At 36.0% G+C, this 12,462-nt stretch overlaps 2 protein-coding genes across 2 annotated transcripts; both read left to right on the top strand.

Annotated features, from left to right (window-relative positions):
- Positions 1–65: 65 nt before the first annotated feature.
- LOC103939078 (palmitoyl-monogalactosyldiacylglycerol delta-7 desaturase, chloroplastic) lies at positions 66–2,808 on the top strand. The gene is given in 6 exon segments (XM_009349135.3): positions 66–344; positions 347–684; positions 940–1,080; positions 1,538–1,678; positions 1,787–1,893; positions 2,250–2,808. Coding segments are annotated over 6 exon segments (1,182 nt in total). The 5' UTR covers positions 66–85; the 3' UTR covers positions 2,446–2,808.
- A 5,404-nt stretch (positions 2,809–8,212) lies between these two features.
- On the top strand, positions 8,213–9,854 carry LOC103939079 (pseudo histidine-containing phosphotransfer protein 6). Its single transcript, XM_009349136.3, has 5 exons — positions 8,213–8,392; positions 8,514–8,644; positions 8,777–8,920; positions 9,171–9,243; positions 9,350–9,854. Exons 1-5 carry the CDS (start codon positions 8,324–8,326, stop codon positions 9,404–9,406), a joined length of 474 nt encoding a protein of 157 aa, XP_009347411.1. The 5' UTR covers positions 8,213–8,323; the 3' UTR covers positions 9,407–9,854.
- Positions 9,855–12,462: the final 2,608 nt, after the last annotated feature.

Below are 12,462 nucleotides of genomic sequence, written 5' to 3'. Positions count from 1 at the left end.
TATTTAAACTTTTTGATGGTTTTGTGAAAAACCCAATTTTGTATCAAACTCTAAGACGCCCTCCTCCTCCTCCTCTTCCTCTTCCATGGATTTGATCACATCACCACAGTCGAATCCCAAAACTCACCATTGTTTTCATCTTCGCCGCACGTTTCTCCGGCCGGGAAGACCAGTTTTGGGTCTAAGGCCATTGCCCCAGAGCTCCAAGCTCCTCACTTTTGATCATTGTAACTCAAAACAATCACAACCCAATAAGTTTTTAACAAGCACAAAGCTTTTCAGCCTTTTTCTTACCAATTCTAATAGAAAAGCATCAGCATTAAGCACCAATGCAGCATTGTCTGAAGCCTGGAACCAGAACTAACAGAGACAGGAGAGTACAAGTTTAAGAGAATTCTACTTTCTGATGTGATTGTGAAGAGGCCGAAGAATGTGTTTATGGGTAGAAAGTGGATTCCAATGGACGTGGCCACAGCTGGTGTGGTGGCGGCAATGCATTTGCTTAGCCTTTTTGCACCTTTTCAATTCAATTGGGGAGCTTTTTGGGTGGCAGTGGCACTTTATGTTGTGACTGGTCTATTTGGAATCACTCTTTCTTTTCATAGGAATCTCTCGCACAAGAGTTTCAAGCTCCCCAAGTTTCTTGAGTACTTATTTGCTTATTGTGGATCCCAAGCACTTCAGGTGAGGATTTCAATTTTGAATTTGGTTGTGTTTCAAAACACTTTCGGTGGTCACTTTTTTTCTACCATTCACAGTTTGACACGATTGCACTATTAACTCTGAACCTTTTTTTTTCTCATATGTGTCAAACTATTATTAGCAGAAAAGTTGAATTTTTGGAATGCCTACCTCCAAATATTTTTACCTATTTTTAATGATTTTATTTATTTAATTTTTTTTTTTGTGTTCGATTGATTGTGTTTTTTGGGTTTGTAGGGGAGCCCAATTGATTGGGTGAGTGTGCACAGGTACCACCACCAGTTCTGTGATTCTGAGAAAGACCCACATAGCCCAATTGAAGGTTTCTGGTACAGTCACATGAGTTGGCTCTTTGATACCAAATCTGTGAATGAAAGGGTATGAATTTCTTTTTCCTTTAGTTCTACGTGGGCTTTTTAGCTAAAATTATCTCTAAAATTGGAATAACTCTTTAGTTTGGTTTCTGACACTAAGAATCAATAGAAGTTGTCTTTGAGTTTGTCCACCGTAAATCATTTTGATCGTTTTATAAAAAATCTATCAATATTCTCGTCAAGTTGAGGGGTTGGTTTGACAAAAATACCCTTGTAAAGGTAGTCACGTGACAATTTAACGAGAATATTGACCGATTTTCCCGAAAGGACCAAAATGGTTTACGATGAACAAACTCATGGCCACTTCTATCAATTTTCTTTGTCAATTACTAAAATGAGGAGTTAAGTGAATATTCAAGACTATTGTGGCTAAAAAGGTCTTTTGCATACAGATCAAAACGTATTCATTGTTTTTTTTCCTTCTAAAGAAAATATATATTTTATGCTTTTAACATTTGCAGTGTGGGGGATCAAATAATGCTGGGGATCTACAGAAGCAGCCCTTCTATCAGCTCCTGCATAAAACTTACATTGCTCACCCTATTGCTCTTGGACTTGTACTATATGCAATGGGAGGATTCCCATTCCTTGTGTGGGGAATGGTAAGATGAATTGAGAGCCTTTCATTATTTGCTCTTGAACTCCTACTAAATGCAGTGGGAGGATTCCCATTTCTTGGACATAAACGTGCTTCAATTTTAATATTGCAGGGTGTGAGGACTATATGGGTATACCACATTACTTGGCTTGTTAACTCAGCTTGCCACGTTTGGGGAAACAGAGCATGGAATACCGGTGACTTGTCTAGGAACAATTGGTACTACTATTTGTCCACAACCCCATCATCTAGAGAAAATAATTGGGTGGAACTTCCGTGTCATGTAACAAATTGAGTGCTAGACACCATTCAGTTGAAGCATCACGTTTATTCTAATATTTTATAAAAGTTATAGAACGTGTTAAGTTTTAACTAAACAATGTCTGATACTCAATGTGCGCCACATGGTAAGGAAGTTCCCACCAAGTTTTTCTCTAGTAGTTCCTTTACATTTCTCAACCTAAATTGGTTAGAAACTTGTGTATGACAATGTGGGCTGGGTTAAAGCATTATTGGGCTGATTGCGTTGTTCAGTTTTAGATGGAAAATTCTGAAGGAAATGTGGATTTGTTCAGGTGGGTGGCAATACTAGCGTTTGGAGAGGGTTGGCACAACAATCACCATGCATTTGAGTACTCGGCTAGGCATGGCCTGAAATGGTGGCAGCTTGACATGACATGGTATGTTGTAAGATTTCTCCAAGCTATTGGATTGGCAACTGATGTGAAGCTACCAACTGAGGCCCACAAACAAAGGATGGCTTTGAACTAAAGAAAGCTTTGACCACGTTATAGCCATGCTTCAAATGGTGTGCTTTTGGTTATAACCATACATATAGAGTTATTACTCACCCGAATTTCATGCAAAACATGGTGTTTTGACTGCCTTTCAAATACAAGATGGCGTTTTGAGTGTTCTTTTTTCTCCTATGATCAAAGGGGCTTTGAGTATTGAGTTGTCTTTTTCCTAGAGACTTGTGTTGGTTAAGTAAACTCCATGTATGATACATACAAAGATAGGAATATTGTGTCCTTACAACTTCAATATGCACCGCAATCTTTATTTTGTATAATACGGATGCGAAGCTCATTGCATTGAACTACAAAAAAATAAGAATCACTCTCATTTTACTCAGATTTTTTGTCCACTGTAGCAATTTGATTCCTATATTATGGGTATCACACTCAATTTTTCTACCCATTGTGAAGGGCATTAGTCATGTAATAGATAAAGTTTAGGAAAGTTTTGAAATGTCAGATGAACTTACACACTTTTTTCAATTTGTCAAATAACTAAAGTTGTAAACGATTTGTCATATCAACTTTCCAAAATCATTAATTTGTCATTTCATCCTAACACCATTAAGTTTGATATTTACTATTGTTTTAGAGGACAACTATACTTCAAGAACATGTTATATGTGTTTTGAGGACTATACTGTTAAAGAGAATTAAGTTTCATTTTTGTTTCTAGAAATCTTAGATTTTTGTTTTGTCGAAGATAACTTTTTAGAAGGGGAGTGGAGAATTTTCTAAATAGCCCTAAACACAAGTCATGTGCAAGAAACACCACTTATTTTGGATGGAGAACCTAATGGTGTTAGGATGAAATGACAAATTAATATTTTCAGAAAGTTGATATGACAATTCGCTTAGAATTTTTATTCATATGACAAATTGATAAAAGTGTATAAGTTCATATGATATTTTAAAAATGTTCCCTACTTTTTATATTTAACTGATACATACATTGAAGTCTTTTTGTCCATATTTTCTTGTCATTTGTCACAACTTTGGGTAGTAATATATGACAATAATAGGACTAAATGGATTGAAATTTTTTACTATCTCGAGCAATGAGTTTCCAACTCTAATGTAGTATAAAAATGTCCCCTAATGATCACATTCCATAGCTTTCTGATGGAGTGCATGGGTGCTCTTTACACACTAGGTTATATGTTGCTTCGTATTAACTTTAGGGACTAATCTCTAAAGAATTAGGAATCTTTGTACCATAATTTGGAACTTCAAAGCTGCAAGTGTGAAAAGTTTTAGTAGTAGGACAAAAAAGAAGAATGTGTCTTGAATGGATAAAATTCAGAGTGAATAAGCACGGGAGCTCAAGAAGCATGGTTATGATTTAGGAAGTCTAGGTATAGTTTTGCATTTTATATATGCAAAAGTACCTCATGTTTTCATGGAGCATCAAAATAATTGCCATAAAAAGTACTTCTATAAAGAAACATTTTTTGTTCCTAACGCACATGATTTAGGCACTTGTTTATTAATTATTGATTTGAATACTGAAATTTATGTATTAGTAATTTGTAGTGATATAACAACATCAAACAATCCTCTTGATTTAGGCATAATTTTACGTAAGCATTGGTTATTTTGTCGCTCATACTCATTAGAAATAAGAAAGAAATTAATCAAGTACAACTAATGAAACTCACCCAATCCAACCTGCTTAAGAATGGTTTGGGTGAATTGGTTTGCCTATTTTCTTAGATGGAAATGGGTCTGAACAATTCCAACCTGAGCATGTTGGATTGGCCAATGGGTTGAAATCCAACTAGACCAACCCACTCAATGCCTCCCATTTTTTTTTATGAACAAACGATATTATCTACACAAGAGGTGGTTGGGTAGTGGACTAAGCCTCACAATGGGCGAGCTATAATAATGTTGTTCAAATTCGTTTTTGGCGAGAATCGAACCTAAAATTTTTCATTTACAAGTGAAAAAAATACCAAAAAATACCACTAGAGTCCTAGATCGTAGTACTAAGTGATTTTCTTATTGAATTTTGTTTGTATTGCATGTAACAAAAGGAAAAATCATTGTATTAAACGAGAAATTTTTCATTGTAACCGGAACACGAGGGGTATATCACGTGTTTTTATATAAGTGGTGAGAAATTTTATTTTTTAAGTTATTAACTTTTTAACACACATATCCCAACATTTGTATAATGACATGTGGTGTACTACCCCGTGTATCGATCACACTGAAAAATTTCTCGTATTAAACAATACTGATAAGAGTTTGCTTACGTCAAGGCATGCTTTTTATGTGAGCATGCAAGTCGAGGTAGTTATTAGCAAATTAATTAAGTAACATGCTTCACATATAAAAATAAGTTTTACTACACTTAAACCCATCACATAGGCTAGGATGGTTCGTGCGCACTTTGTACTACTGTTAAAGTAAAAAATATGTCTTCCATTTCCTGAGACACATATGCCACATAAAGTAATGTTATCACTGCATGTTTAAGCAATTTTTTTATTAAAAAAAAATTAGTAGATGACTTCGTTACAGTTGAGATTAGCAAGACTTACTTAGGCTTTTCAGCTTATCCGTGGTCACCATCATATGATTCACCAACGTCAGAATTTGAGTCCACTACATACCGTGTGGCATATGGGTCTAAAATTTGACTCCAACCACTGAGCTAAGCCGTGGTGGTTGCATTTTCATGCATTTCGGTTTGATAATTCTTTCATTGAATGAATAAAGCTATCGTGTTAAGGTAACTTTGATCAGAACCAATTAGCTTTTTAGGAGAGACTTTTCATAACATAGTCCGGTATATTAAATGTAATAATACAATTGGTTCTAAACTGAATTTTTTTTTCTTCAATAAATTGTATGAGGACATTTGGGGTACCAGATTGTGTTTCAGACATACTAAAAAAACTTCGCTCTCTAGAATGCACAACGGAAGAAAAAGGGTGAACAATGAACATAGATGGCTTTGCTGCAATTTTCTGTTACTTGGTTACTCATTTGTTTCAAAATTTTAATTTAGTTTTAGTTCACAAACTCTCTTTCATTTAATCAATTTAGTAATTACTTAGGCAGAAATTCATGCCCGAGCAGCAGAAGAGAGGCCACCTCTTCTCAGCTGGAAACAAAAAATTTGAGTTGCTACAAACGTTACAACCTGAAATTTGAGAGTTTATTTAATTTCTTTACATAAAAAGGCATCAACACTCCAAAAACATCATGATAAACTTCTCGTAACAATTTTCCTGGTGCAATACAGGTTTCGAAAGAAATTTTTTTTTTGAAGTTCATGAAATTATACTTAGGGCGGGATCCAAAATTTTGAAATTAAAATAGCCACCATATATAACATTAATTATTACTAAACTTTTGCAGTCATTATGTATATATGGGCCCCAAAAAAAAAAAAAAAGAGCCATCATATAAACCTTTTTGATCCAAAATTTGCTACAAAGTTTTGTAATTCATTACTCATTAGTAGCTAATGAAGAGAAGAGAAATGGGAAAGGGCAACAACTTCAAGGTTGAACGTCACCACTCTACTACGCCAAATCATATTAGTCCCATATAGAAAATGAGTGCTTCTCTTTTCTCTTTTTCTCAAACAATAAGAAATTAAGAATAAATTGAAATGATGGCCTATAAAATTATGTGCTTGTTTTTGTTGAAATGTTAACCTGACCGAGCAGGGTCCAATGCCCATCACGCCCTTTTGAAAAGTCCCTTCATATTCATATGCTTATGTGAGACCCTTTTTTTACATAGCGGGTATTCAAGTAATACACTACATATAATATAAGTGAACGATGTGATATATGTTTTCGTATTTTTCTACTTATTTTATACCACGTTAAATATCTGTTTAAATACCGAACATTATAACATGTTTCTCCTCATCCTCATCCTGTAACGAACCCCTTTTCTTCGTACATACACCTACACATAGATTAAACAATGAAAATCCATTTTGTGACGTGACCACCTAGGTCAGTGTTTGTCACCACCGTGATGTCCAGGTGTGTTTGCTCTGCGAGCCTTGTTTATCGGGGGTGCGAGAAAGATAGCTCTTTCTCAGATCCCAGTTTCCCAGAACCAAAAGTGTCTGCTTCTTTAGTTCTTTGCAGAGCAGCAGCAGGCTTCAATTCTCTGCAACTGAGTGAGCCAAAAAAGAAAGTAACAACAACCAGCCAACATTTTCTCAAGAAAGTGACAAAGAAAAAGTAGGGAAAAAAGTGAAGCAAAACCATAAAATATGTTGAAAATTCTAAAGTGCAGTATAGGTTCATTCAAATGATATGGTTTAGTTTCTTCTCTTTCTTGTTTGAGTAAACTGTGGGGGTGTGTGTGCGTGGGGAATATTGGAGTGAGTGACTGACAAGTAACCGGGTGCAGGCAGTTGTCGGGTGAAAATGAGGCTTCACCGCCGCACCAACCTGCCATAACAGACAGCACGCGAGCTCACTGGCAACGGGGACAGCAGGTCACCACCTCCCTCACCTCACTTTTTCACTCATTCATCAGTCACTCAATCTTAATTTATTTTATCAAAGCTTTTTTTTATTAACACCTCATATTTTATTGACTATATTTCATATAATAATTTAATATTAAATAGCTTATAAAATGGTTATTTAAGCCCTAAGTTGTTCTAAAAATTAAAAAGAAGATTCTAAATACATCCCAAGTTCTTTCTTTGAGTCATGCCTAAAATTTACTTCTATGCTCTCACATAAGCAATATGACTATTTTTCCAGAAAATAATGAACCGGTTTTCCGTAAAAGTTTGAAAACTCAATGTGAAACTCCATCACTTCAATATATATGCATACAATTGCAAGACTCGAACCCTTTTGCCCTCGAGTTAGTTTGGGTGAGGCTTGTGTCCTTTTGTCTTTGCTTTAATGAAAACCCATTTCGACTAAAGGAAATATTGAAGAATTATATAGGTTACTGATATGAAAATTGAAAAAAAAAACTGGTGGAAACAAGTTTGTGCAGATGAATACGTGAGTTTGATGTGGGGTGTATGTGAAGAGTTTAGGGTCTGAGGGTAACTTGAGAAAGAATGTGGGATGTATTAAGATTTTTTTTTTAATTTAAAAAATAGATGTGGGGTGTTTTTAGCATGTAGGGTGTAATCAACAAAATATGGGTGCCAATCAAACAACCCTTTATCAAATGAGTAATGATATTCATACCATGTTTTTGTACCAGATTTTCATACCACCTCAGGTGGCATTTGATGTGGACAGCCACATCATTTGAATTAATCAAATTTTTAAATTTAGTTCATTATTTAATAAACTAATAAGTAAGAAAAACGAGTTAATTAAATGATGATTGTGGTATACGATGAGTCTTTCTCCCTCATTTTCTTGGGTTTTGCAAATTTTTCAAATGATGTGGTTGTTCATATCAGATGTCATCTAAGGTGGTATAAAAATATAGTATGAACAACATTACTCTAATCAAATATTAGGGTTAGGATGTTGAGAGCTGAGGCCTGTGGTGTATAGGCTGGTCCGGTTGATACCCCACATTTCGCCTCGGTATGTTACCCAATGCATGCTCGAGGTTTAGGGTTTGAAAATTAATTTATATTAAAACAACTTTATTTAATTAATTTAGGCAAACAGTGGGGTCCAATTCAATCGGTACATTGCTTTGAATCCCAGGTGGCCTTCCCGCTTGTATATATAGAACAATTGAAAGAGCAGAAGCACAACAAAATTATAAACACAGAACCTAAATCCTAGAGGTGCTGGTGTGAAGCAAGTAAAACCTCTCACTATAATATTATCAAATTCTTGTTTTGTGGGTGAACCCAGTGTTTAGCCAAGACGGGTCTGCCAGTGTGGATGTTGGGGTTGGGTGTCGATCAGTTGCGAGCAGACATGAATCGTTTGCTCGCGATGCTCTTTCACCAGGTAACTGCTGATAAAATAACTTGTTTTATTTTAATGTTCTTCATTGCTATTGAAGATTAATGTTTATGAGCGCAGTTAATTGTTGTTTATCGGTAATTTGTTGTTGTTGTTAAATGTATAGGGAGTATTGGATGAGCAATTCTTGCAGCTTCAACAACTCCAGGACGAGAGCTCCCCAAACTTTGTTTCTGAAGTTGTCAACATATATTTTCATGAGTCCGAGAAACTGTTGAGAAATCTCAGAGGATTGTTGTGAGTTCTCTCTCTCTCTCTCTCTCTCTCTCTCTCTCTCTCTCTCACTGAGCGATTTGATTGATTAATTTATGGTTGTCGGTTTGGTGGTTGGTGAAACAAACTGAACTGAAATGAACATGTAAACAACAGGATGGATAGGGAGTTCTCGGACTACAAGAAAATGGGAACACATTTGAATCAGTTTATGGGAAGCAGCTCAAGCATTGGTGCCAAGAGAATCAGAAACGTCTGCGTCGCTTTTCGCGCTGCTTCTGAACACAATAACCGTGCTGGGTCAGTCAGTTACTCTCTTCCTCATTTTTCTCTCCTCAGTAGTCGCGCGTTCACATATTTCATTTATTCTTCAATAAATCACCGTCTCAACTCTCAACCGTCTTATAATTTCTCTAATAAACGTGGGCCTTATTTGTATTGGATTCATTTTATGAAACGGTACAAATAATAGTACTCGTTATTTTCTCGCTATATTATGTTCCACATTCTGGAAAAGAAACATGAATCGTATTGCCTATGCATTATTCAGGTGCTTGAGAGCCTTAGAGCTGCTGGAACATGAATATTGCTACCTTAAGAACAAACTACATGAATTATTCCAGGTAATTATAATCAAACCTACCACCTAATTAACTTCTCCTTTAACATTGATGATACCGTATCTATCTGGAGCCAAACCATTGATTATTCTTCTGTATGGCACTGCAGATACAGCAGCAACGAGTCTTGGCAGCTGGGGTTAGGTACCCAATGCAAAACAATTAAAGAAATGTGTGTCCTTTGTGTACGGCTACCTTGTTAGTGTTTCAAAGTTTTACTCAAAACCAAGCTAATTTGACCCACTGCGACTGTACCAGTTGGGAGTAGCTAGTTGTGCATTTGAGAAGAAGAAAACTAGACATGGAGAAAATGCTGTGATTTTATTTCACTGTTAATCGATCTACCTGCCTTCTACAAACCTGCCTTTGTAGAGGAGAACATATTATATGGAATGGTTCACTGCTATGTGGTGTTTCGATCCAAAGGTACATTGTGATCATGTGGAGGAAAACTTGTACATGAAATGTATCAATGGATAAGGAACGCCATATGACGGTGAACTCATTTCATGTAAGTTTTTCTCCCCAACTAATTGTAACTTTAAATGAAAATGAATTCTACTTATGATTCCATGCGTATGCATGGCTAGTTGTTCTGAGTCTCATAAATCAAATAAATGAAAATGAATTATAGATTAAACCTCTCTGAATATTGACTCTCCACCAACTAGTTCCTCGTTTTTGAAGTAATTAATGCTCAACAACTAGTTCCTTGTTTTTGAAGTAATTTTTGAATGCTCAAAGGCATTTTCAGATAAACAACGACGTTTCTGACTGCACTTTGTAAAAAAACATTTTTGAAACATAAAAGCATTTGTTAGTGTTTTTTTAAGAAAACACTTGAAAGTGATTCCAACAAAGACACTCATAAGCAAAGTGTTTTTTACAAAAAAGTTTTCAAATGGTTTAATCTAGTAATAATTTTTTTTTTCCAAGTATTAAGAAGGATAATATTAAGAAGACCTAATTTACAAGTTTGATTTAAAATTTTGGTTTCGTTAATATAACTTATTATAGATTGTCTTGAATTTGAATATCTAGTCACATTAATATAAGAAATATAGTACAAATTCTCATCTTGATCTGTCAAGTTTCACAACCATTTTGATTAATTGTAATTCATTGCCCAATTGCTATAGTCTACAATTTTGTACCAAAGTAAAATGCTAAAAAGATAATAAAAAAAGATACAATATTTTATAATATTAAGTATCCTTAGTATTTCTCTTGTACCAAAATATGCTCAGAACTATTAGGAGTCAGGACTCTACTTAATATGATATGATTTGATTTTTTTTTTTTTTTTGGTCAAATGATATGATTAGATTGTTCAGTCTCTACGTCTCAGCGAATCAATCAATCTGAGGAGCTTCTGACCATGATGAGCGGTCAACATAAAGACATGCAGTGGGGCTCCGGCATCCTTTTGATCGTCGAACATTCAAATAGTCAAATGAGAAAACTTCCCCTTAAATTTTCGGCTGATTGATTGATCCATTCATCAACTCATGCACACGATCATAGGGTGTCGTTATCAACGCTAACTCTTTTTATCTTTTACACGTTTATTTTACATTTTTTAATGTTAGATTTAATGAATTAAAGAAAATCAATGAACATAAATAAATATGTGTTATATAGGGGGTAAAAATATGTTTATAGATAACAATACCCATAATCATAATGCTTCAAAGTTCTCAAGATTTATTGAGATCGGATATTTTTTAACTTTTGGAAATATCCCTTTTTTCAACAATTTCTTTGATTTAAGGTCAGTTTAGGATTGTTGGGTGTTGTTGGTAGTGGCGGTGGTAATGACAATGGAGGTGATGTTGGCAGTGGTTTAAGGTTAGTGGTTGCAGTTGTAGGTAATGGCAACAACGGCAGTAACCGTGATTGTGGGGGCAGAAGTGGTGGTGATGCCAATAGTGAAGTGTGAATATTAGGGTGCTGAGATAACAATCGTGGTAAGGGTGGTAGTAACATCGGTGGAGGTTGTTGTGGTGGTGTTGGAGGTGTTGGAGGTTTTGTGTTGGTAGGTGGAGGTTGTTGGGTGGTTGTGGTGGCAGGTGTTGGCGATTGTGTGTGGCGTTGACAATTGTGATGTTAATGGAGGTAGTGGTATACGTGGTTAATGGTTGTAGAAGAAGGTAGTTGCAGTTATTTTGTCCTCTAAAGGATAAAAAATGCATAGAATGATTGATAATGTTATTTTTTAAAGTAATTGAAAATAGTAAAGGCTAATTCTGCTTCTTGTGAAAGTAGGTTTTAAAAGCAACATGCAATATGCTTTGAAAAGCTACTGTTTGGAGGTCATTACTTTTAAAATAAGCATGATATTTTAGTTTAATTAAATACTTTTTTTTTTTTTACTTAACTTTAAAGTTAAACAGCCATTGGTGAAAACCAATATCTAACAGGGCCTTAGTCTCATCTTTCACCAATTTTTCTAAGTTGAACTTCGAAATTTTCATAAAAGTATTAGGAAAACATGAATCAAATTCTACACAAGAAAGTTTTTCACCCAAAGAAAAAGCACCTAAACAAATTCCTAATTCCGCCAAAAAAAAAAAAAAATTATAAGTTCTGAACAAAAATACTTATGTCACATTCCGGTCCAGGGCGGATCACTTCCCAGGCCCGCTCCACCACCGTAGCACGATATTGTCCGCTTTGGGCTTACCATTCCCTCACGGTTTTGTTTTTGGAAACTCATGAGCAACTTCCCAATGGGTCACCCATCATGGGATTGCTCTAGTCCCCTTCTTGCTTAACTTCGGAGTTCCTACGGAATCCGAAGCCAATAAGCTCCCAAAAGGTCTCGTGCTAGGTAGGGATGAGAATATACATTTAAGGATCACTCCCCTGGGCGATGTGGGATGTTACAATCCACCCCCTTAGGGGCCAGATGTCCTCGTCAGCACACACGCGGCCAGGGTTAGGCTATGATACCAATTTGTCACATACCGGCCCGGGGCGGATCACTTCCCGAGCTCGCTCCACCACCGTAGCACGATATTGTCCGCTTTGGGCTTACCATTCCTCACGGTTTTGTTTTTGGGAACTCACGAGCAACTTCCCAGTGGGTCACCCATCATGGGATTGCTCTAGCCCCTTCTCAGCTTAACTTCGGAGTTTCTATGGAACCCAAAGCCAGTGAGCTCCCAAAAGACATCGTGCTAGGTAGGGATGGGAATATACATTTAAGGATCACTCCCCTAG

The sequence above is a fragment of a genome, unplaced genomic scaffold (assembly GCF_019419815.1).
Source record: "Pyrus x bretschneideri cultivar Hongxiangsu unplaced genomic scaffold, Pyrus_bretschneideri_v1 Contig20, whole genome shotgun sequence".
NCBI lineage: Eukaryota > Viridiplantae > Streptophyta > Magnoliopsida > Rosales > Rosaceae > Pyrus > Pyrus x bretschneideri.
Note: the sequence above shows the minus strand (reverse complement) of the source record. Positions and strands in the feature narration are given on the sequence as shown.

Coding starts and splice junctions, on each gene's coding strand:
- LOC103939079 (XM_009349136.3), top strand. CDS start 8,324: ATGTTGGGGTTGGGTGTCGATCAGTTGCGAGCAGACATGAATCGTTTG. Junction 8,393..8,513: donor TCGCGATGCTCTTTCACCAG/GTAACTGCTGAT, acceptor TTAAATGTATAG/GGAGTATTGGATGAGCAATT. Junction 8,921..9,170: donor GAACACAATAACCGTGCTGG/GTCAGTCAGTTA, acceptor TGCATTATTCAG/GTGCTTGAGAGCCTTAGAGC.